The sequence below is a fragment of the Coffea arabica genome, chromosome 10e, assembly GCF_036785885.1.
Source record: "Coffea arabica cultivar ET-39 chromosome 10e, Coffea Arabica ET-39 HiFi, whole genome shotgun sequence".
NCBI classification, from domain to species: Eukaryota; Viridiplantae; Streptophyta; class Magnoliopsida; order Gentianales; family Rubiaceae; genus Coffea; species Coffea arabica.
Window position 1 is genome coordinate 41,994,293 of NC_092328.1, and position 24,828 is coordinate 42,019,120.

Here is a 24,828-nt window from a genome sequence, read left to right on the forward strand (position 1 = left end):
CACGAATCCTCAGAAAAGAAGTTAAAATTTTTCTTAAGAAAATAAATCATTGGATACTTCGGTTCAGTAGGCATGTTGGAGCAGGAACGATAAATACAGCAGAGGCGTGGGCAATTAGAGACGTCTCAGCATTGCTGTTCAACAAAACTTTACTCGTATTATTATTGAGCTGACTCTAAGGTTATCCATGATTTGTTTACAGGAAATCTTACTAATATTCACGTTCTTCTGTTTGCTATTGCAGAGCATTGAGCAACCAATTTCTTTTTTAGCCACATGTTATCTGGGACGAGCCTCTAGTGACAAAGTTGTCATCAGCTGACGTTCTTTGTGACGAATATCTGACTTGTTTTTTTTTTTGGTCACAAAAGGCCTTTTTCCTTGTACTCATTGTCCCAATTTAGGCTTATCACATCCTTAGACTTAGAGGCAAACTATTGCGCTGAATGCGTTGCAAAATTAGGAGTCCAACAGCGTGAAGACTTTCTTTTGTATTCTAATTTCCCTCTTCAATGTTGAAAGTAGGAAAGTTCACATCGATGACATTAGAGGGGTGAGTTTTCTCCGATAACCTTTTTTTCCTAAAAAAAAAAAAAGTGTTAATCTCTCAGCACCAAAAAGAAATAAAGTAAAAACCTATACTCCAAGGCTGACATGTTTTGAGTGTTCTGTGCTAGCAATGGACTGTAATAAGTTAGTCACCTAAAGGGTAGGAGCCAGACAGAAGCAATAATAAGCTAACCACACGTCTGCGCAATGGACACTGGATACTCCAACTTCTGGTCCCCTTTTTCTACATTTCTTGCTGAACCAAAGGGCCTCTAAATGATAAATCTTATTCTCATTGTGAACCAAAGTATACCTCAAAATTAGAATATTAGTACAACAAATGCATGTCATTGAGGGTTGAGAAAAGCATGATATGGCAGAATGTCACGCATTGACCGTAGACATGAGTAGAATCTCATCAAAGTCCTAATTAATCAGTACAGCATGTTTGCCAAATAATTCCAAAAAAGTTTCTTATTTCCCCCTTAATCCCATCAGACTAGCTCAGTTCAAACAATAATCTTCGGACACCCCAGGCTCCATGTCTCATCTCATGGTCCAGATGTCTCATCTCATGGTCCAGAGAATTAGCGAGATGGACATCCATTGGAGCTCTATCCATATGCACAAGTTTTCCCAATGCTTTCGTGGCAGGATAGTTGGGATCCATGGTGTGCGTGTGCGTGAGCGTGTGTGAGAGAGAGAGAGAGAGAGAGAGTCATCTTTCGTCACTCTGACCAAATTGCTTTTGGATGTCTTTGAAAGATATTGTAGCCGAACCCCTCTGTTTAGCCTTCTGTTGTGAAGGGTGCTCCCTCCAACCAGTCATATATATGACCTAAAATAATCCCAATGGACAATTATCAAGACCAAACATATACATAGAAGAGAACGAACTCTGAAAAGGCATAGTTTGTCTTATTACTGAGTCTGCAAATAGAGCATTTCCTCTAATTTGCATCAGATGGCAAAAATGGATAATCATAAACATGCGAAAGTTCAAAAAACTAAATCTTAATTAAGGGACCTTCTCAATGATAAGAACTCAACATCTGGGGAACAGGGAAGTTACTAACAATTAACACAACACGAACATAATAAGCAATGGAAGATAGATGCAATGGAAGCAACTAGGAACTGAAATTAAAAGTTTCAGAGACAATATTGGTGCAATGGTTGACAATATGCATGAAAAAGAAGGATAAAATGATGCAGCACCAAATCGTTATGGCAGAATAATAGATGCAAATTCACATTAAGAAGTGAATGTACAATAAGGGCGGATTTGGAACTAACATCCCTAACGCAAGCCGAAACTTTCAGCACAGAAAACCTTTAAGATCCTGTCATTGCAGTTATAAAGTAACTGAACCAGAACAACAGGGATTTGGGGAGATAACAACAGGGATTAGGTAAAGATCATTTACCGAATACCTGTTGCTATCACCTGAAAACGTCTCTTCTGGTTACAATGCCAGTGAAAAGAAAAGCAAATGGAAAGCAGTGAAAGCCTCAAGATCTGGCAATCAGGTATCGCGTTTGATGCTTGTAATGATTTGCTTTTGTTTCCCAAAGCTAGGTTGGAACACGCACAAGTAGTGGGAAAGATCCCAAGGACTTCCATAAGTGTCTGGAAACAGAACTGATGATCATAAAACCAGGGTTGATTGAGACCAGAGACACGGGGATGTAATTGGGAGTGCCCTTGCTGCACTTCCGACTTTCCAGCAAAACTTATTCTGTACCAGATAAAGTGAGGAAACAGAGGATGGAAGAGGAGAAAAGCTCTCCATTGTGGAAGGGTCATACTGGTAAAACCTGTCTTAGTGGTAATTCCCTGCTGACCTCAGCAGTAGATGAGGTAAAACCTGTCTTAGTGGTAATTCCCAGAACAACAGGGATTTGGGGAGATAACAACAGGGATTAGGTAAAGATCATTTACCGAATACCTGTTGCTATCACCTGAAAACGTCTCTTCTGGTTACAATGCCAGTGAAAAGAAAAGCAAATGGAAAGCAGTGAAAGCCTCAAGATCTGGCAATCAGGTATCGCGTTTGATGCTTGTAATGATTTGCTTTTGTTTCCCAAAGCTAGGTTGGAACACGCACAAGTAGTGGGAAAGATCCCAAGGACTTCCATAAGTGTCTGGAAACAGAACTGATGATCATAAAACCAGGGTTGATTGAGACCAGAGACACGGGGATGTAATTGGGAGTGCCCTTGCTGCACTTCCGACTTTCCAGCAAAACTTATTCTGTACCAGATAAAGTGAGGAAACAGAGGATGGAAGAGGAGAAAAGCTCTCCATTGTGGAAGGGTCATACTGGTAAAACCTGTCTTAGTGGTAATTCCCTGCTGACCTCAGCAGTAGATGAGATTGAGAAAAATGCCAGAGGTTTCTTATGTGGAAACAATGGAGGAAGGAAGATGCACCATGAAGGCTGGCCTTGATAACTCAAGCCAGAAATGAGATCTAGACATCAGAAGGCTGAGAAGGGTGAATATGCCTTTACTTCCCAAGATGAAAAGGATATTTGCAAGGAAAGACAACTTACACCAGGCAGGTTACTTACAAGCAAATATTGCAGAGGGAAGGAAAGGATGAAATTTCCAGTGAGAGTATCAGGGCTGGGGAATGACATTAGATAAAGGAGTCCAATGGAGGTTGGGAACTAATGAACCCCTGCTCTAGTGGAAGGACAGATGGCTACAAAGTCACCCTCTCTTGGAGACTGTAAACCAAATAATCCCAGAGGAAGAGGTGATCTGGAAAGTTAAGATCATTGGAGTTCACTTGGAGACTGGAATTGGAGCCAATTAAAGAACTGTCCTACACCAGTAACAATGCAAGACATTAGGATATTAACAAAGCCAATGAATTACAATATCCTGCCCCAAGTTCTGCCAAACATCAACCTAAGCAAGTATGACAGAGAGCAAAGAGAGAATTTCTTGATTCCAATGAAGACATCTTACAGCCGTTATCTAGCTCCATGTATAAATTTAGTATAGTGCTTGAGAATTCTCTCTGAATTTGATTTATCCACGTGTACAGGAATTTAGAGCAACATAATGACAAGAATCAAGTGACAAACATAATTAAGGATCGCCTACCCCATGAATCCTATATGTGGGGCCATTAGTTATGACAACTGTTTCTTAAAGGAATTGCAGAAATTCTGGCTACACTATTTGGAATAACTCTCGTCATATTAAGGAGATTTCGTAAATGTTATTAAAATTCATTACGATTTCATGTACTTACCAAAAGTTTGCAACAAAAAATTACCTAGAAAGTCCTTAAAACCCTTAAAAGCCATGGAATTCAACCCATTCCAAGGGACAAAAACAACGAGTAACTTTATCCAAAAAGCAGTAGAGATTTACATATCGACGATTAGCTGCTGTCCGCATACATATACAAAATCAGGTACTTTCATAGCAAAAAGGTAAATTAGACGCTGACTTTTTGTATACTGATGGGCCCACTTGAAGTTTATTTAGTAGTGTAAGAAGGAAGGAACAAACATTTAATTAAAGAAATACACTACAGGAATGGAAATTTAAGTACCTGGAATGTTGCTGGTACAGTTCCATCTTCTGCTGCAAACATTGACTCATAAACAGCTGCGGTTGCAAGGGCTGTTTCTCTATTTAGAATCTAGTTCACATTATGAAGAAATTATGTGAGACAGTAGCAAAGTATTAAACATTTACTTGAGAAGGAAAATATGATACTGAAAATGGTGGAAAACTAGGATACTCGTAATGGCACCTAGAAGGATGAATTAGTTGCAGAATGTCTTACCTTGCCCCTATGTATAAGAGCATTTGATTCGCCCATTGCACGTAGATGCTCTATCAACTCCAGAGCTACCCCAGCAAAAGGGAAAGCAATCAGTATGTATAATATGAAAAACAAATGGAAGAAAAAAGTGCATTTATAAAAGATAATATAGCAAAAAATTACAAATTCTAAAGCAGTTTGCTGCCTTGGTAGGACAACCATTGAGCATATGTGGTCTGTAAACAAATAGTTTTAACCTATCAAAACAACAAAAAGGGGGTATACCAAACGGACAGTCTGACACAAGCAGAAGTGCAAACAGCGCAGCATCTGAATTTGATTCACAACTATGATATGGATTTTTAGAAGAGAACCAGAGAGAATGTCTTCTAGGACACTATCTTAGCACAAACTCTCAAAGTTATATGCAAAAACCTCAAGAAAGCACCATTCTCACTAATGCTTTACCAACATCTATGACCCTAAACTAGATTCCTCATCAATGTAACATACTCTCTCCGAAAGAGTAATCCAAATAGAAAGTAAAAATCACTAGGATCCTATATCACCTAAGAGAAGAAAATCACCAGAAATTCTAAAATAACTGGCTTCTGGTACTTTTACAGTGACTCTATGGCCTGCACGTGTCTTTGTACATGCTTTCGACGGGGCATGATTGATGCATTTATGTATCAAGCTTATTACAAGAATTAAAATCAAATGACGAAAAGCATCACCTAGCAGGCTAGCAGCTCCAACAGTGAAGATAGCCAAATAGCAGAGCATTCATACAATATTTTACAGCATGAACCTACCCAACTTCCATAGATAGGCCAAGGCCACAAAAGAAGCAAGTTGTAAAAAATTTTATTACCAAATTAAAAACTAAAAGACGATTGGGTTAGCTGTGCTGCTAAATAAGACAGTGCAAAACCTCCAAGACCATTAAAAACCGACTTTAGAAACCATGACCAAGCAACAGTTGAGAATCTAATCCAAAGCAAGCATATCTAAATTATCAGGTCTCTCAGGCGCTACAGTCAGTCTATATAAATAACATTCTCTACAGCTCAAATTACCATGCTCAACTTGTTCCTTTTTCACTCTCCCCTCAAAATCACATTTTACATTAATAACTACCAATCAGAAGATTTCTCCAATCTAATAGTTACACAAATGAACTGGACATAAATATGCACCAGGAAACCTAAAATCTGATCATCTTTTTCTTACTCCCTCCGTACCATAAAATTTGTTGCTTCTAGGGATTTGGACTAGGTTTCAACAGCAAACATCAAGTTCTTGCTTTTTGCCTACTTTCAACTTTTTGCCTCCAGGAATTGTTGGCAGAGCCTATGCATGGAAACTCCAAATACTCGCAATCAAGAAAACGATGTGGGGCCAAATTCCAAATACCCACTGTCAAACAAGACAAACATAAATCAATTATGTAATTGTTCACATGCTATTAGTGCTCTGTTGATGCAACTACAACTGTTGCTCACAATTATGGGGCCAAATAGTTTGGATGAACATTATTCTCTAATGGAAGGGTAGCAATTAGAAATAAGAGATATATGAATGAGGAGAGTGTAATTAAGGTATTTGTTCAACAATGTGCACGTGAATAATTCTGTAACTGACTTAGGTTACAAAACATTGCAAGCCTAACGAGTGCTGCAGTTGATTTGTGAGGTCATAATTTCATTGTAGAGGATGTAGACTCAACCCTTAGAAGATCCAGCAGTGCCTGGAGCTTCAAACAGAAGGTTTCCGAGCAGTTCCTGGAGCTTCAAACAAAAGGTTTCCTTTGGTGATGCTATGATGTCAAAAATTATTTCACAAAGCAAGATGAAATAATTCTTCACATTACAGTTTTATTTAAATTAAGCCACCCTAGGTTATGGCTGACCAAGCTCAAACTGTAAGGACCTGCCAGGCTGAGTCTAATGCCCTACTCCAAAAACAAAAGAGATCTAAGAAAACAAAGACTACTGGTTATCGGCAGAAAGATGTAGACATTCTATGCATAATTGCGGCTACTACTTGGCAGTGACCTAGCTTTCCCTACCTATTGTAACATTTATTACATGGCCCGAAAAGAAAAAAATAAAGACTATATGTTCTGGGTAAAGTTTTAACGTAAAACAAGTGGCTTAACTATGAGGAATGCAATAAAACCTGGTTCAAGAGCATGGCTATTTTCAGGGATACTGATTTCTTCAAGTGGCCATAAAGAATGAAGCTTATGAGGGATGAACAAGAAGAAGAAGAATCATCTAACATGAGAAAAGAGAGTTTAAAAACTAAATGTTATAAAGTTGCAAATGATAACAGTGGAGCCCAAAAAAGGAACGCATAAGACAAATTTGTCAAACAGTTACAGCTGTGGTTGATTTCACCAAGTGACAATTTAACCCGCTATAAAAGCTCTTTAGAGAGGTTGAATGCACTATTAATTTACTTATGACCTTCTCGCCAATCTTACTCCTATTAAACTGTGTTTTCAAGTATCAAGAAGTAAATATAAACAGAGTTTAACTATAAGCCTATAACTTTACCAAAGGTTCAAGATTAACAAGCATCCTTCTTGACAAGAACCTAGTTAACCACAATCAAGTGAAAGGGTAAATACATCATGCGTACAAGCTACAAGGATACATAGCTCTTTCAAGTTGACAAGCCTTGAAAAGTAAAGCTCTCAAAGCCAATGGAAAAAAAAACTTACGATTTTTATATCTAACAGTGTATTCATCAACATCAACTCCAGGAAGCATGAAGCCTGCTCTAGTCAAAAGATTACCAGCATCTCGCACCTAGACATCAACAAAGCTGTTTTCTCATAACTTCCTGGTAAATAGTATTATAAGCAGCTAACGCACTCATAAATGCACACACGAATATGACCAGGAAACTTAAAAATTTGATCATGTTTTAATACTAAGTTTCATGCCTTTTCACCTAAGAGATTTTTTCCCCAAAAAAAGGAAGAAAGAGACAGTGTAACAAGGTACTACCTCAAATGAACGAGAAGCCTAAGAAAATGCAAAAGGAATAGTATTGCAGTTGCTTAGAGAAAGACCAGATCATGTGACCTTTTCTCAAGTATCCAAGAAATTTACACAATCAAAGTCTCATAAATTTTCTGTCAAATGCTCAACTATCAGAGAAATGTGGCCTGTGTATTTAATGCCTTACTCTTGATGTTACATATCCTGGTATATAAGAGAGGAGTCAGTCTAGGGTAACACGAAAAGACAAACATGAAAAGAAATTTCCGTGGTCATATAATTTTCTGTACCAAGCTTAGTGGAAAAAAACTGTTGTGCGTGCAGATCAGCTATTTGATAATGCCAAAACAGGTAAGAAAAGAATTTCCTCCTGTGAGAAGATTCTATAAGAGAATAAGCTTTTCTCCTTTTCCATGTGGTGACATCGATTTAAATTAACAACTGAATCTCTTTAAAAGTTCATGCAATTTTGAAATTGACAACAATGTAGGACAAATATTAGGTAAAAAGGTACAGTTCAAGAGTATATCAAGCACAAATGCCCATAGGCACAGCACTTTCTTCAAGGAAGCACTATGCTTCTCTGTGTACATGCAAAGGTGGAATGACAACCTTCATAAACTGAATTTGTTTTTCTCTAAGGTGATCTTCAGAACAATATGGTTCATTAAACAACACAAAGGCTTAAGAGGCTACCTGTGCCAAGGGTGATAAACGTGGACTTATGCCTCCTTCACGTTCCATTTGTGCTACAGTGCATGCTATTCTTAGCTCCCTACAAGATACCAGCAATTACAAAACTGTAAACTTATGCATAGGAAAACAACTACATCAGTTAAACAAAAAGTCATGACAAACTTTAATGTGTCTCCACCAAGGATTGCTGCAAGAAAGAGGCCATCAGGCTTCAATGCCAATCTAGCCTGTTAAAAACACAATGGTATTTGTGTTAATCATTTCAACAACATCCCCTAAAGAACTATTGGATGTAAATACTGTAAAGTTTGGACTAATAGGTGCAGTAGAGGATGAGCAATAAGAAAAAGAGAATGCACCTGTATCATGGCTCCAGGAAGATCATTAGTCCAGTGGAGTCCCAAGCAACTAATAACCAGATCCAGAGAACTTGACATTCATAGCAGAAATTCTCAGTAAGTACTGTTTTGCATTAATAAATACATGAATCAGAAGACAAAAATATGACCCAGCTGGCATAAAAACCCATAGCGATTCAACTAAACATACCTTTCTTTAATGGGCAAAAATTCTTCATCTCCAACAACATATGACGTCTCTATATTTTCGTTAGGCATTCTCATCTCAGCATTTTTACATAATTTTACCATGTCATTTGATGTATCCATCATGATTAGCTTTTCAATACCACCTGATAACTAAAAACTTTAGTTACAATACAGAATAATATAGGCCCAACCAAGAATTATAAATGAAGAAATCCAAAATTGTGCTGCAGTTAGAAAACACAAGTTTTTGAGCAAGGTGATTCTCAGAGAACATACAAGAGTTAATGTGACGTCCCCACTTCTCCCTAAGGCGAACCAAAGGGTATCCGCGGGACGCCTGCCCAACTCTCGCCAGGACTCGGTACACTTTCCATTCAAGCTTAATACAATACTAGCCATTAATACGATGTAAAGTAAGCAAAATGCGGAAACGTTTGAATTTAACAATATATAACAATCATCAAATCCTTACATCGGTTCTCAAAAGATACATCAGTTCCAATATACATAACCAAGAGGTCTAGTCAAATACATTGAAACCCTAAAACAAAAGTACATCCCATGGGTTTCTTCGAGTCTCACTCCAAGTCCAATCTTGTTAAGGAAAACAAATCTACGGGGTGAGCAATCGCTCATGGGGCCAAGAACACACATGCAAGCACATTATCCAAGTATCAATCCCAATTAACGAGTAAAATAATAATATTCAAGAAAATGACAATTCGAGCAAGAAAAGTAAACAGAAACAATTCAAAAATATTGGAACTCTCAGGAGCTATTTTCCCATTGCACGATCAAGAACCTCCACGAGTTGATACTCCGTCAATCGAGTAGGTTATAGTCCGTAGAACCACACTTATCATGTCCCCGTTCACCATTACATACCCTTATACCGGGCCCGCCAGTCATTTATTTGAGGCGATACTGCTCGAGTATGCCAAGCAAGACCTCTCAGTAGGTCAATCTTATATTTTCTCATGGTTCACCAAGGAGTCCGACCAAACCTATACTGGCTCGAATCCAAGGTTGGCTAGTGAGAATTGGGCGTCCCCCAATTGACATTTGTAAGTCGAGGAGATTCACTCCAGCGACGTATGCAGTCATAGCATATCATTTCATTTCATTCAAGCATTTCATTTCATTCAATCAAGCATTCATAATTCATTCGTTCCATTTCAATCAATTTAATCATGAGTCAGAGAACGAGTGCGATAACGTACACACTCGTCTCCATTTTCAAAATCTCCAATCAACTATAACAATTAAGCATGTATCAAGTATTCATACACTTGATACTCACCGAGTGATTCAAGTAGCAAGTACAAGCGATAAGTTAGGTGTCTCCAGTGAGATCCTCTTGAAGGTTCTCTTGAATGCCTGAGCAATTAATAATAATCTATCACTCATAACCCCAATTATCGAAGAAGATTGTACTAGAGTACAATCTAAGAAAATCTCATGAAAATGAACCCTATTGACTCGTAAATCGAGGCTCAAAGGCGGGGTTTTAAAGCACAAGAGAAATCTGATTTTCATCTCTAAATTCAAGTGTAAAACGATCATGTGATATCGAAGGGAAAAGGAGAATTCGAAAAACTCCATTTCCTTAAGTTTCGAAAATTTCACCTTTGATACGAGATCTTTGAAAAATCGTATCTTACTCTTTACAAGTCCAAAATTGGAAAACTTGGTACCGTTGGAAACTTCTTCCAAAGTACTAAAAGTTGCTAGAAGACACTTTTCTATGATTCCAAATGGAAGACATTCAAAATTTGACTCAAAGTTACTGTTTTAGGCTATCAAGGCAGTTTCGAGGTTGATTTTTGGCCAACTTTGAAAATTCGGCAAAATTCACAGAATTTGAACTAGCCTCTCAAATTTGAAACTCAATTAGAGTTACAATTAAAATTTAAAACAAAACAAGCGGAACAAGAATTGGAGTTTTGAGCACCAAGATATGGCGGCTCAAGATTACTGAAAAGTGAGACCGTTAGGCCAAATTTCAGATTTAATTCACGAATGTTGGGACTTTGGTTGAATATCGAAACGGACTCGGAATGACACCAAAATTAGCAGTATTACACTACTATATAAGGGCTATTCCTCTGTCAAATTTCATAGAAAAATACGTACGGATAGTCAGTTAACAAAATCACTAAAGTCCCACGAATTTCCAAGACAAATCTATCTTTGTATGCAAATTTCCTTTTCTAAATATTCGGCCAATGAAAACATCTCAAATCTGGTTCATTTAGGTAGACAATGTCTAAGAAACATCCAAAATGTGTTTGGTAGGTGATTAACATCAAGAATTTCGAAACAACAAGTCCCAATCAAGGTTAAGGCATCAACTAGCCAAAAGAGGGTTTTCAATCCCTGAATCAGTTTCGAACTTCGGCCACAACTCACTCAATTCAACTTGGAATTGAACGTGGTTGGTGGCGTTGAAAACTAGATTCATAAAGCTACAATTTCTCAGAAGAAATCGTTTTAAAAATCTGTCCACAACTAACTCATATTTGGGCATCAACTCGCTGCTTAAAACAAAACTTCCAGTAAAATGAGAAACAGAATAGGCAACTTTACAAGGTTAGTTCGGATCACTCAGATGGAATCAGGATGTGCATTTTATACCGTTGGAAAGCTGGGAATGTCTAATTTCTAGTGCCGCAAACAGCATTCGATTTCGACGTCGGAGCAAAAAGTTATAGCTGTTTAAAAAACACTGCCAGTGCAATACGGGAAAAATTCCAGTTTTGAATGAACTTTCGAAATCACCACATTTGGCCAACCAAATCACGTAATTTTTTGTAGAAACCTTCCACACAACCCATACAACATATATACATCATAAACAAGTCAATAGAATTTCAAAAAAATGCTCTAAAGGTCACGGCATTCACAGGGGCAGAAATGAAAAAATTCTCCCCTTCACTGCCTTTGAGCTTTCATCCATAATATCACTCATTTCTACTAATTTAAGCACTAATCCAATATTATTAACATCAAAACTCACAAAATCAGTCCATCAAGCCATAGTGGGAGTTCATAGAGCCCACTCACCAATTTTCCAACAATTTAAAACTACCCATAAGAAATTATGAACTCATAAGTGCTAAACAACTTCCATAAGTCAAGATTTGCAAGGTTGATCGTCACTTACTTTCTTAGATGATTAAGGCAGAAATTTCAATCCTCCTTGCTCAAGAAAAACCGTGGATTTGAAACTCTTTTTGTAGCTTGAGTTGCTCTCCAAGTAGATTGCAAAATGTGGTTAAAGTTTGAGGTGATTTGGTGAAGATTTAGTAACGAAATGGTGCAAGAAAATTGAAGAGCTTTGGTTGTTTTTCTTCTCCTTGGTGGCCGGCTAGAATTAGGGTTGTAATCGAGTCGAGTCGAGCCCGAGTATCGCCATACTCGAGCTCGACTCAACATAGAGATAGGGGTGCTCGAGCTCGAGCCAGTAGTATTATTGGAGCTCGAGCTCGAACTCGAAACTTGTTCTCAGTACTCGAGCTTGACTCGTGGGCTCGATTCCATTCGAGCATTTGAGCCTTATCGAGCTCTATCGAGTTCGAATTATTAAATTTCATTTTCTTGATAATTTTTGAGTGAAAAGTCATTATTGCCCTTTTAAAATTTTTATATAATTTGAAACATTTCGTAAATTCGATAATTTTTTTAGGTATAATGGTAATTTTATATATTAAATAATATATATAATTTTAAAAATAATATATTAAATAATTAAAATTAAATATGCTCGATAAGGCTCGTCGAGCCTCCGAGCATCTCTTCTGGATGCTCGAGCTCGACTCGAACTCGATTTTCGAGTCAAGCTTTTGACCGAGCTGCTCGCGATTACAACTAGGGGTGTTTCGCGAATCGAGCCGCTCGCGAGCCGATAGCGAGCGGCTCGAATACGAGCACGACTCGAGCTCGTCAATATCGAGCTCGAGCTAATTAAGTCGATCTCGATCTTGAGCTCGAGCTAAAAAACATTAAACTCGTTGGCTCGCGAGCTCAATTATATATTTTTTTTATTTTTTATTTTGTATTTTAATAGTAAAATTACATATATATCCCTAATATTTTATTATTTGTTAAAAAAATTATTGTTTTATTCATTTTTTTTAAAAAAATTATTTTTTATTTTTTAAAAATAAAATAATAATAATTATTTTTTTTTATTTTTTAAGCTCGAGCTCGACTCGAATTTGACTCGAGCTCGAGTTCGAGCTTGATATTTTGAGCTCGTCGAGCTCGAGCTCGAGTTCGAGTTTCACAAAATTAACTCGAGCTCGGCTCGATTAGCCAAAACTCGACTTGAGCTCGGCTCGTTTGCACCCCTAATTACAACCCTAGCTGGAATGAGAGAGAAAGAGAGAGAGAGTTTGACTGCAAATGAAGCTTCCAAGAGAAGCTAAAATGTGTGACTCTAATTAATTCAAAAGTCAACTCTTTCTCCCGCGGGCACGCGCGCGTTTTGTACTCGATTCCTCTCGAGTTTGTTGCACTAGTGCACTAAACCTCTAATGCACTTATATTCATACTATTATTATTCACTCTTAATGGTCTAAAAATAAAGGTCTAAAGTCTCTCAATTAATCGCGCATGCGAAAACGCATATCTCCGATTTGTGTGCGATAAAGTGAAATTTTCAAGAAATTCTTATAACGATAGTATAACTATCTAACACTTGAACACTTAAACATAAAAATACCTATTTTAAGACTAATGTACAAGTCTCCAATTTTTCAGGCTCATTGTACTCTCAAATCGGTTATTGCTTCCAAATGTGCATTCACTATTCTCACTTAACGAGCTTCCAAAAATTAAATTTTGAAACAAGTAATTAAGCTATAGATCCATGTAATTAGGTTTAAAAAAGTTAGAAAATAATATTCAGGGCAATTGGCCAAATAAATAATTAAATGAATTAGAATTAGGAGTTTAAAATAAACAAATTTTCCGAGTCCTCACATCTTATATTGTTAAATTCGAACGTATCTGCATTTTACTTACTTTACATCGTATTAATGGCTAGTATTGTATTAAATTTAAATGGAAAGTATACCGAGTCCTGGCGAGAGTTGGGCAGGCGTCCCGCGAATACCCTTTGGTTCGCCTTAGGGAGAAGTGGGGGCGTCACAGTTGGTATCAGAGCGCTAGGTTAGAGATCTATTTGGGAGTTATACTAGAAACCTTATTTTTAGAACTTGAGATAGAATGACTAAATCATACTTCAAGTGATACTTGGGCAAGTTAGTGACTAAGTTAGGCATGCCATAAGTGACATCCGTGCGAGTTAGCGATTAAGTTTCTAACCCGAAAAGTGTAATTGTTTTGCAGGATGGAAAATGAAAACGGGACTCCGGCAGCTAATGGCAATGGCCATGTTAATGGTCATGTAGAACCTCCTAAGCCTATTTACTACCGAACTCTTAGTGGAGGGGCTCGAGTGCGCTACTCGACTGCTAATAGGTACCCTCGATGTTCGTGTAGGTTGACCTTTGCCTGCCCGAACCACCTTGTGCTAGACTTGGACGATGAGCGTCGTCAGTTGGTGAACGCCAATTTAGATTTACAGGCGGAGGTGGACGAGATGAGACAGATGATTAGTGCTCAGGGCGAGAGGATCGCTGAGCTTAAGGAGGTAGTGGAGGGCGAGGTGGCTACTATTGCGGTTACTCGTGAGGAGTTCCAGAGGACTAGGGCTCGACTTACTATGTTAGGTGAGGAGGTCCATGATCGGGCTTCCGGAATCCTAGTTGATGTTACTAGGCTGGTAGATGAGGTGATGGATGCAGTCCAGACCCTGATCAGGAGGAGAATCCAGAGAAGGATCCTGAGGAGGAGATTCCTCCTGGTAGTCCTACTGTGGACTAGATCTAGACTGATTGATCTTTTGACCCTTTTTGACTGGTGTAGATATGATTAGCAGGAGTGATGCTAAGTGCTGAGGCCAATGTATTTTGCATGACAGTATGGCCAACTTTTGTGGCACTTGCTTTTACTTTAGTCTTCTGTGACTAAAAGTACTCTTATGGCACCTGTATGCTATATTTTTGTGATTTTCCCCATGACTTGCTAATTGTATGAATCTTGCCATGTTAATGAATGTAAATTATTGATATTTTCAATGTTTTCGTGATTGGTTCTTGTTTTAAGTATTTTCTCGCGTGATTGATTCATTTCTTGCACTAGGCATACCTAGAATAATGGAAGGAGGACGAAGGAGTGGTCGAGACCGTGGGCGAGGGACTAGACAGGTCCAACTTCATGGGGATGACCAGGGATCGGCAACTGGACCGACACAGGGACAAGAAAATATTGAGGATAATCAAGTGGCTACTGCCATTAACCGATTTGAGAGAACAATGAACTTGAAAAATTGGAGACTTGTACATTAGTTTTAAAATAGGTATTTTTATGTTTAACTGTTCAAGTGTTAGATAGTTATACTATCGTTATAAGAATTTCTTGAAAATTTCACTTTATCGCGTATAAATCGGAGATACACGTTTTCGCGTGCGCGATTAATTGAGAGACTTTAGACCTTTATTTTTAAATCATTAAGAATGAATAATAATAATATGAATGTAAGTGCATTAGAGGTTTAGTGCATTAGTGCAACAAACTCGAGAGGAATCGAGCTAAAAACGCGGGCGTGCGCTCGGAAGAAAGAGTTGACTTTTGAATTAATTAGAACCACACATTTTAACTTCTCTTGGAAGTTTCATTTGCAGTCAAACTCTCTCTCTCTCTCATTCCAGCCGGCCACCAAGGAGAAGAAAAACAACCAAAGCTCTTTAATTTTCTTGCACCATTTCTTCACTAAATCTTCACCAAATCACCTCAAACTTTAACCACATTTTGCAATCTATTTGGAGAGCAACTCAAGCTACAAAAAGAGCTTCAAATCCACAGTTTTTCGTGAGCAAGGAGGACAGAAATTTTTGCCTTAATCATCTAAGAAAGTAAGTGACGATCAACCTTGCAAATCTTGACTTATGGAAGTTGTTTAGCACTTATGAGTTCATAATTTTTTATAAGTAGTTCTAAATTGTTGAAAAATTGGTGAGTGGGCTCTATGAACTCCCACTATGGCTTGATGGACTGATTTTGTGAATTTTGATGTTAATAATGTTGGATTAGTGCTTAAATTAATAGAAATGAATGATATTATGGATAAAGGTCAAAGGAAGTGAGGGGAGAATTTTTTAATTTCTACCCATGTGAATGCCGTGACCTTTAGAATATTTTTTTGAAATTCTATTGACTTGTTTATGATGTATATATGTTGTATGGGTTGTGTGGAAGGTTTCCACAAAAAATTACGTGATTTGGTTGGCCAAATGTGGTGATTTCGAAAGTTCATTCAAAACTGAAATTTTTCCCGTATTGCACTGGTAGTATTTTTCAAACAGTTATAACTTTTTGCTCCGACGTCGAAATCGAGTGCCATTTGCGGCACTGGAAATTAGACATTCCCAACTTTTCAACGGTATAAAATGCACATCCTGACTCCACCTGAGTGATCCGAACAAACCTTGTAAAGTTGCTTGTTCTGTTTCTCGTTTTACTAGAAGCTCTGTTTTAAGCAACGAGTTGATTCCCAAATATGAGCTAGTTGTGGACAGATTTTTATAACGATTTCTTCTGAGAAATTGTAGCTTTATGAATCTAGTTTTTAACGCCACCAACCACGCTCAATTCCAAGTTTAATTGAGTGAGTTATGGCCGAAGTTCGAAACTGAAAAACCCTCTTTTGGCTAGTTGATGCCTTAACCTTGATTGGGACTTGTTGTTTCGAAATTATTGGTGTTAATCACCTACCAAACACATCTTGGATGCTTCTTAGACATTGTCTACCTAAATGAACCAGATTTGAGATGTTTTCATTGGCCGAATATTTAGAAAAGGAAAATTTGCATAAAAAGATAGATTTGTCTTGAAAATTCGTGGGACTTTAGTGATTTTGTTAACCGACTATCCGTACGTATTTTCTATGAAATTTGACAGAGCAATAGCCCTTATATGGTAGTGTAATACTGCTAATTTTGGTGCTATTCCGAATCCGTTTCGATGTTCAACCAAAGTCCCAACGTTCGTGAATTAAATCTGGAATTTGGTCTAACGGTCTCACTTTTCAGTAACCTTGAGCTGCCATATCTTGGTGCTCAAAACTCCAATTCTTGTTCCGCTTATTTTGTTTTAAACTTTGATTGTAACTCTAATTGGGTTTCAAATTTGAGAGGCTAGTTCAAATTCTGTGAATTTTGCCGAATTTTTAAAGTTGGCCAAAAACCAACCCCGAAACTGCCTTGATAGCCTAAAACAGTAACTTTGAGCCAAATTTTGAATGTCTTCCATTTGGAATCATGGAAAAATGTCTTCTAGGAACTTTTAGTACTTTGGAAGAAGTTTCCAACTGTACCAAGTTTTCCAATTTTGGACTTATAAAGTGTGAGATACGATTTTTCAAAGATATCATATCAAAGCTGAAATTTTCGAAACTTAAGGAAATGGAGTTTTTCGAATTCTCCTTTTCCCTTCGATATCACATGATCGTTTTACACTTGAATTTAGAGATGAAAACCAGATTTCTCTTGTGCTTTAAAACCCCGCCTTTGAGCCTCAATTTACGAGTAAATAGGGCTCATTTTCATGAGATTTTCTTAGATTGTACTCTAGTACAATCTTCTTCGATAATTGGGGTTATGAGTGATAGATTATTATTAATTACTCAAGCACTCAAGAGGACCTTCAAGAGGATCTCACTGGAGACGCCTAACTTATCGCTTGTACTTGCTACTTGAATCACTCGGTGAGTGTCAAGTGTATGAATACTTGATACATGCTTAATTGTTATAGTTGATTGGAGATTTTGAAAATGGAGACGAGCGTGTACGTTATCGCACTCGTTCTCTGACTCATGATTAAATTGATTGAAATGGAACGAATGAATTATGAATGCTTGATTGAATGAAATGAAATGATTGAATGCTTGAATGAAATGAAATGATATGCTATGGCTGCATACGTCGCTGGAGTGAATCTCATCGACTTACAAATGTCAATTGGGGGACGCCCAATTCTCACTAGCCAACCTTGGACTCGAATCAGCATAGGTTTGGTCGGACTCCTTGGTGAACCATGAGAAAATATAAGATTGACCTACTGAGAGGTCTTGCTTGGCATACTCGAGCAGTATCGCCTCAAATAAATGACTGGCGGGCCCGGTATAGGGGTATGTAATGGTGAACGGGGACATGATAAGTGTGGTTCTACGGACTATAACCTACTCGATTGACGGAGTATCAACTCGTGGAGGTTCTTGATCGTGCAATGGGAAAATAGCTCCTGAGAGCTCCAATATCTTTGAATTATTTCTGTTTACTTTTCTTGCTCGAATTGTCATTTTCTTGAATATTATTATTTTACTCGTTAATTGGGATTGGTACTTGGACAATGTGCTTGCATGTGTGTTCTTGGTCTCACGAGCGATTGCTCACCCCGTAGATTTGTTTTCTTTAACAGGATTGGACTTGGAGTAAGACTCGAAGAAACCCATGCGATATACTTTTGTTTTAGGGTTTCAATGTATTTGACTAGACCTTTTGGTTGTGTATATTGGAACTGATGTATCTTTTGAGAACCGATGTAAGGATTTGATGATTGTTATATATTGTTAAATTTGAACGTTTCCGCATTTTGCTTACTTTACATCGTATTAATGGCTAATATTGTATTAAGCTTGAATGGAAAGTGTACCTAGTCCTGACAAGAACTGAGTAGGCGTCCCGCGGATACCTTTTGGTTCGCCTTAGGGAGAAGTGGGGGCGTCACAGTTAATGACACGGATGAAATATATCCACCAGGATCTGGTCGATCTACCATAGGCCACAATATGTGATGTAATTTGTATATTTTGGAGTACCAGGTGTTCTACACAATTTGGAAGGTCACACAATAATGTTTTCTAATATCTTCAACTTTATTATATACATATGGAATCTTTCCGATATAATAGATATCACTATTAGCCACTGGCCATTTGGTCCAGTGGTCATCACCATTAAAGGTGATGCTGGAGGTCAGGGGTTCAATCCCTGCCTCCCACAAATTTGCCATAATTTGTGGCGGTCTTAATTGACCTTCATCGATGGAGTCTGTACTCACATCGAACCCCCTCCCCTTCCCCTTAGACTAGGCTAGATTAGGTTATAGGACATCTATCGTTTCGACAAAAAAAAAGAAAAAGATATCACTACTAGAGATGATGAACAAAAGCTTTAAATTGTTTCAGGGTGTTCTAGGAAATGAACCTAAAGATGACGATTACTTAGGAAATATAGACACAATTTCTTGAATCCTTTTCCCTCATATACTTCTCTTATATTTGGACTTAATTATTTTTCCAACTAATTGCTCTTCAAACTTTCTATTGATCTGAATACCCTATTAACTAACAATTAATTGCGACTCATCATCCATGCCTTTGACTGTCATATTTGTCCAAAATCCATCTAAGTGTCACCAACAAAGCCTTTAAAACATTATCACCTAAGCTGCCTCAACCTGTTCTATTCTAATTCTCTTTTACTACCCATCTCCTGGAAAACTTCTGCCATATCTCTCCACAGCACTCAGAGGAAAAGTCTATTTTGTTTCAGTTTTTTGTATGGGACCACATGATGCAAATACAGTAAACAACAAACAAAATAGAGCAATTATACTCCTGTAGAATTCAGAAACAGCTGGATTTTCATAGACAAATTGAAAAGAAACACTTGAAAAGAAGTAAAATGGCCAACTTTTCTACACCTAGATGAGCTTAATGGCTTACACTAGCAGTGAATGCATCATGTTCTTCAAAATATGAAAAGAGACCACCTAACATCACGAAAACTTCGGAATGCCACCTTCAATCTGACAATGGAATTTCCATTGTACATTGTTTGTCTTACATAACAAAGTTCTATTACTTTCAGACAGTTAATGGGTCCAGGCTAAGAACTCAGAAAGTCTTGAACATAAACAAGCGATATTCTCCATCCTAAATAAGCCATTAATCGCTCTAAAAATCAATTTAGATAACTTTCTTCATATCATACATCCATGAAATACCCTGAGTGTTCTCATCTTCAAGACGTAAGCTCACAGAAAATTAAAAAACAGATATGTATTAAGTAACCCTATATAGAAGTGAATACTCATCTAATATTTTACTTCATGGTAGAACCATGTGCTGCCAACAATAATACAGAAGTAACAGATACAAAAGGGCTAAAAATTTAACTCTTACCACGTCCCCTTAACAAACGACGAACAGCTTCCAGTGATCCGCCCATACACAATGTAGTAGGAAAGGTCCTTTTACAATCCTAGAGAGAAAAAGGGGGACCCAGTTCAAACCAAGAAAAAGTTCAGAATTACAATTTAATTGGCTGACATAAAGGGCTGTAAGAACTGGAACAGTGAGTTAAAACTTGCTCTTCATTGTTGTTTTCACTAAGTTGATGATCTTCAAGTCTTACAAGCTGTTATTTCACATATTAGCTACAAGCAAACTCTAACATAGTACCCTTTACATTTTACAACATGTTGCAAGATACTGATTAAGCAATTGAAGTCATATAATTCTACAATAGAAGATATGTAACAAGTTTCATACTTTTAATATGTATAAGGTAAGTTTAAGATCAGTTCAACCACAAGAGCCAATTCAAATTTAAGAAGCCATACCAAGCATATGACCAACAATATGTCTATAGTCTACGAGTATTCCATCACCAAAACAGCAGCAAATAATTGAGATAAAACTATTTTGTCCTCTTTGAAAATTGATTTATTTACAGAGAAAGTCTAAAGTTAATTGTAGAAAAAAAATAGATTATTAATTGAAATTGAACTTGAAAGTAGGTGCAGGCAACAAAAGATGTTCCAGCTAGAACTGAGTATGAGGCATACAAGTTAGATAAGAAAAGCAATTTGCAACTGCAATCTGTGCCAAAACCTAAAGGACCACCAAAAGAAATACAGTATAATAATGTAACAGATATTAGATAAAATGGATGCTGGGAAGGACAAAAGTTGGAGCCTTTACGCTAAATTGACAAATCAAACACTAATACAACTCAAGCAACAATAGCACAGTTAGCAAAAGCTCTTCAATGAAAAGATCCGTAACATTTTTACAGAGCATATCACTATAAAATCTGATGCCTGACCTAGTTACAAACAGTCTGTGATCATAGACAGCTTTCTCCATCAACTATTCTTTAATACTTTTCTTGCATTAAGTATCGCACAGATTTCAATCATTACCCTTCCACGAATATCTTCCAATTAATGAACTCTTACAGTTCATAGATGCAAAATTACGTGTCATTTCTGCTTTTGACTGTAACTTAAAGAGGACAAACCTAACCAATAAAGCCTATGGAATGGAAGCAATAGAAACATCAAAAGTGTAAGGTTATCATGTTTTATAAGGAACAGGGGAAGCCATATCTTCAGGATAGAAATTTAAACTTTTAACAAAGAAGAAAACCATATGAACAGCTCAAAACTACCACAACAGTTCCCTTATCCGACTACCATATTGAAAGAATTTACACTCCATTTTTTCTCTTCATCTCTGTACAATATGTAACTATTTCAATCCTACAAGGCAAATCTTGAAACGTTAATCGCCTAATACTATTGTTTAGAAACAATTCAACCATCAGAGCTGAACAATTCCACATTCAAATCGAAACAAATTACTACAAGAAGAAAAATAAAATAAAAAATAACAGCATATTATATTACTACCTCCAAGCGATCAAGCAAATTTTCAGCCACAGCATCAACCAAAGAATCCTTTGGCTGCATCAACCATGCTGCTCGATCACGCTGTCATTATCAAATGTAAGGCTTTAACAAGGCCTCCACTACAATTTACAAGCAGTACAGATTAAACCACCCAAAATTCGAAAACAAAAAATTGAACAGTAGGACTAAGCAATTAAATACATCAATAAATAAAATTTTTCCATAGGAAATGAAAAAATGCTCAACTTGTTTCTGCTTGAGATGGCGGTCGAAGATTTTCACTTTCGAGCTCTGACCGGCGTCGTCTGCGAATTCGGTTGAATAAAGCCTTTTCCATATTCCTCCCCCTGCTAATAGGCGTCTCTGCCAATATTTGATTGAAGATGTTCTCATCTTTTATTTCCTTTTCTCTCTTCCCTTACAATTGATTTAAAACTGACTGGGTCGGGCGGGGTCGACTGTGTGCGGGTCCGGTTGCAGTAGCTGTGCTCCACTTAGCAACGCCTGGGGAAGGAAAAGAGACGACTTAAATCCCTCCAAGTTGCCGGACGTTTCCAGCTTTTCCTGTAATTTCAGTCCCCTACCTATATTCTTCAACTAGTTCGAAATTAGTCCTTTCGTTCATGCTTATGCTTTCTTTCCTTTTTTTTCCCCCTTTCTTTCTTTCTTTCTTTCTTTTTGTTTTCCTCTTTCCAATAAACATTTAAACCATTCACAAGTTTGTTCAGTCAAAATTTAAGTTCAGAGTCGCGTTGACCTCACTCTAGCCAAATTCGAATGATTAGATTACACATAAGTTCGAAAGATTGATAAGTACTTGGTTGCAAATCTAGAATACAATAGAAAGAGAAGGAAGAGGCAGAAAAAGAGGTGAATAACCTATTTTTATTTGATAATAGGTAATGGCTACAGGTTATAACAGGTTGCCAATTTTCATTAATGAGGTAGCGCAATATGATGAGCCGTCAGTGTAAAATAGGTTTACACTGACGGTGTAGGAAAGATAAACTCAAAAGGAAGCTTCCATAATATGTTTTCTAAATCAATAGTCAATTATGGAAACTCATATTGATCTCACTCGAGCCAAATTTGAATAACTAGCTTATTCGTAAGTTCGAAATGTTGACAAGCAAGTGTACATATATTTTTAAAAAACCTCTATAGCATGTTTTCTAAATTAATGATCAATTATGAAAAGCTATCATAAGAACAATAACAACGAGTCTTTGGGAACCTTTTTTGACCTACACATGCTACTGCTGCACAACGGTGCTTTAGACAACTTGCAACCTTTAAATAACCGTAAGATGATGAATAGCTATTGAGCCAGATGTTTTGGGAATTTGAAGGGGTCTAAAAAGAAATAAATATGAGCAAGAGAGGCAACAAAAAAGGGAAACCGTGGATAAGGGTGTAAGAAAAAAATATAAAAGTTGGATGCATTCTCATCAGACCAAACATATTAAGAAGGGTGTAACTTCTCATGGAAGCCAAGAACTGGTAAAATGGAAAGGAGTGCAATCGGGATAGATAACAAAATACAAATAAATGAGCTCTACTTAACTTGTATTATAATATAATACATATGAGAATACCACTTAAGAAAATGTAGAAGAAGTTGGAAAATTATATATTAAAATTATCTCTCATCCAATTATATATTTTCCATTTACCATTTGCAAAACAAAAAAGGAATATGTTTTCATTAGATTTAAGGGATAATTTCAAAAACCTCCCCTAAGGCTTCTAACTATTTCATTGACCGCCCTCCAAATTTTAAAAATTACACTAACCTCCCTAGAGATTTATTATCTTATAACATTAGGTCCAACTAACAATTAAAAGTAATATTAAGAGAAAGAATATAATATGATTTCACCATTACCCCTTCATCTATTAAATTGTATAATTAATCTAATACGTGCCCAAACATTAAAAAAAATTATAATTTGCTATTCATCATGGGATATTAAATCATATTAAATCACATATGGTATCAAAAATAGTATATCATTGTATATATTTTACTTAATGTAAAATATGAATTGCTCATTTTAGTTACAACCTGTTATCAAACATGATCAACAACAAATAATAAAAAAGAATGTAACCAAAATATTACCAAAAGCGAATTTTAATATCATAAAAATCTCAACAATTAGCCTTGATATGTTGACAAGAATATTTATGATGTTAAAGTTTGTTCTCTGTAATATTTGGTTGCAAATTTTTTGATTATTTGTTGTTGATCATATCTGACAATGGAAATGTAATTGAAAAGAATAATTTGGATCTTCTATTAGGTGAAAAATATAAAATCGTATACTATTTTTTGATGCTATATGTGATTTGATCCCTAATGATAAATATCAAATTTTAGTGCTTTTTTTAATGTGTGGGTTGGGATTAAATTAATTAAGTAATTTAATAGATAAAGGTCAATGATGGAATCATATTATCTTCTCTTTCCTAATATCACTTTTTAATTATCGATTGGAATTAAATGTTACAAAATAATTAATCTCAAGGGAGTAATTTTTGAAATCTAGAGGGAGGTCAGTGAAATAGTCAAAAACCTCAAGGGAGGTTTTGAAATTATCCCTAGATTTAAATGATATTTAATGGTCAACAACTAATATTTTTTTCAATTTTGATTTTGTAATTTAATTTTGATATTTGCTTCAATGCATTGATTTTACAATGAATGTTAAGCAATTTATTTGATGCTAACAGGGGTAAGGCCCACAAAATAAGAATGTTCAATGTTCATTCCTTGGCCTAATTGGTGACTTGATGTCATAGGGGCGGATGATGATACCAAATTTGTAACTGGAAGGGAGGTAAAAGTAATTTTTCTTTTGTATTTGCAGATTCTAATTGAAATTGTGATGTGGATACCTAGGGATTATTTTTTTTGTCATGTGGATACCTAGGGAAATTGTCTGTGGTAAAAGTAATTTTTTTTTTTTTTTGTATTTGCAGATTCTAATTGAAATTGTCATGTGGATACCTAGGGATTATTTGTGAAATTATAACAACATATAACAGGAAGATATTATACTTTTGTTAAATCTAGGGTAAATGAGCCTAATCACCTTAGTGTCTAAGCTTGTTTGATTTATTTAATGAATTTAAAATTTTGTTCGAACTTGACTTATTTATTTTGCTCAATTCAGCATTTTTCAAGTTGTCAACATTTTTCAAGTATTAACAAATAATAAAGCCAAATAATAGAAATAGAAAACATCATAGAAACTTCTAATTTATAATCAAGAAAAATAAAAAAGGAATTGGTGAATTATAGAACAAAATAAAAAAATGTCAATATTTTCATAATAGTAACTTTTAATATGCAAGCAAGGAAAATAATAAATTACAACACATGATTGGCAAGAAACCAAAAAACTATAAGTTG

General features: G+C 36.5%; 1 protein-coding gene across 4 annotated transcripts; it reads right to left on the bottom strand.

Annotated features, from left to right (window-relative positions):
• Positions 1–826: 826 nt before the first annotated feature.
• LOC113710882 (putative methyltransferase At1g22800, mitochondrial) lies at positions 827–22,231 on the bottom strand. 4 transcript variants are annotated; one of them, XM_027233942.2, is made up of 11 exons: positions 21,660–22,207; positions 21,414–21,494; positions 19,903–19,981; positions 8,593–8,734; positions 8,403–8,472; positions 8,206–8,270; positions 8,044–8,122; positions 7,065–7,152; positions 4,358–4,422; positions 4,121–4,210; positions 827–1,387 (listed from the first exon to the last, which is right to left on the bottom strand). In XM_027233942.2, exons 1-11 carry the CDS (start codon positions 21,804–21,806, stop codon positions 1,268–1,270), a joined length of 1,026 nt encoding a protein of 341 aa, XP_027089743.1. In that variant the 5' UTR covers positions 21,807–22,207; the 3' UTR covers positions 827–1,267. The 4 variants fall into 4 exon arrangements, 3 of the variants coding, with proteins under 3 accessions (XP_027089743.1, XP_027089745.1, XP_027089744.1); XM_027233944.2 differs by having other exon boundaries at positions 21,414–21,532; positions 21,660–22,205; XM_027233943.2 differs by having other exon boundaries at positions 1,296–3,374; positions 21,660–22,219.
• Positions 22,232–24,828: the final 2,597 nt, after the last annotated feature.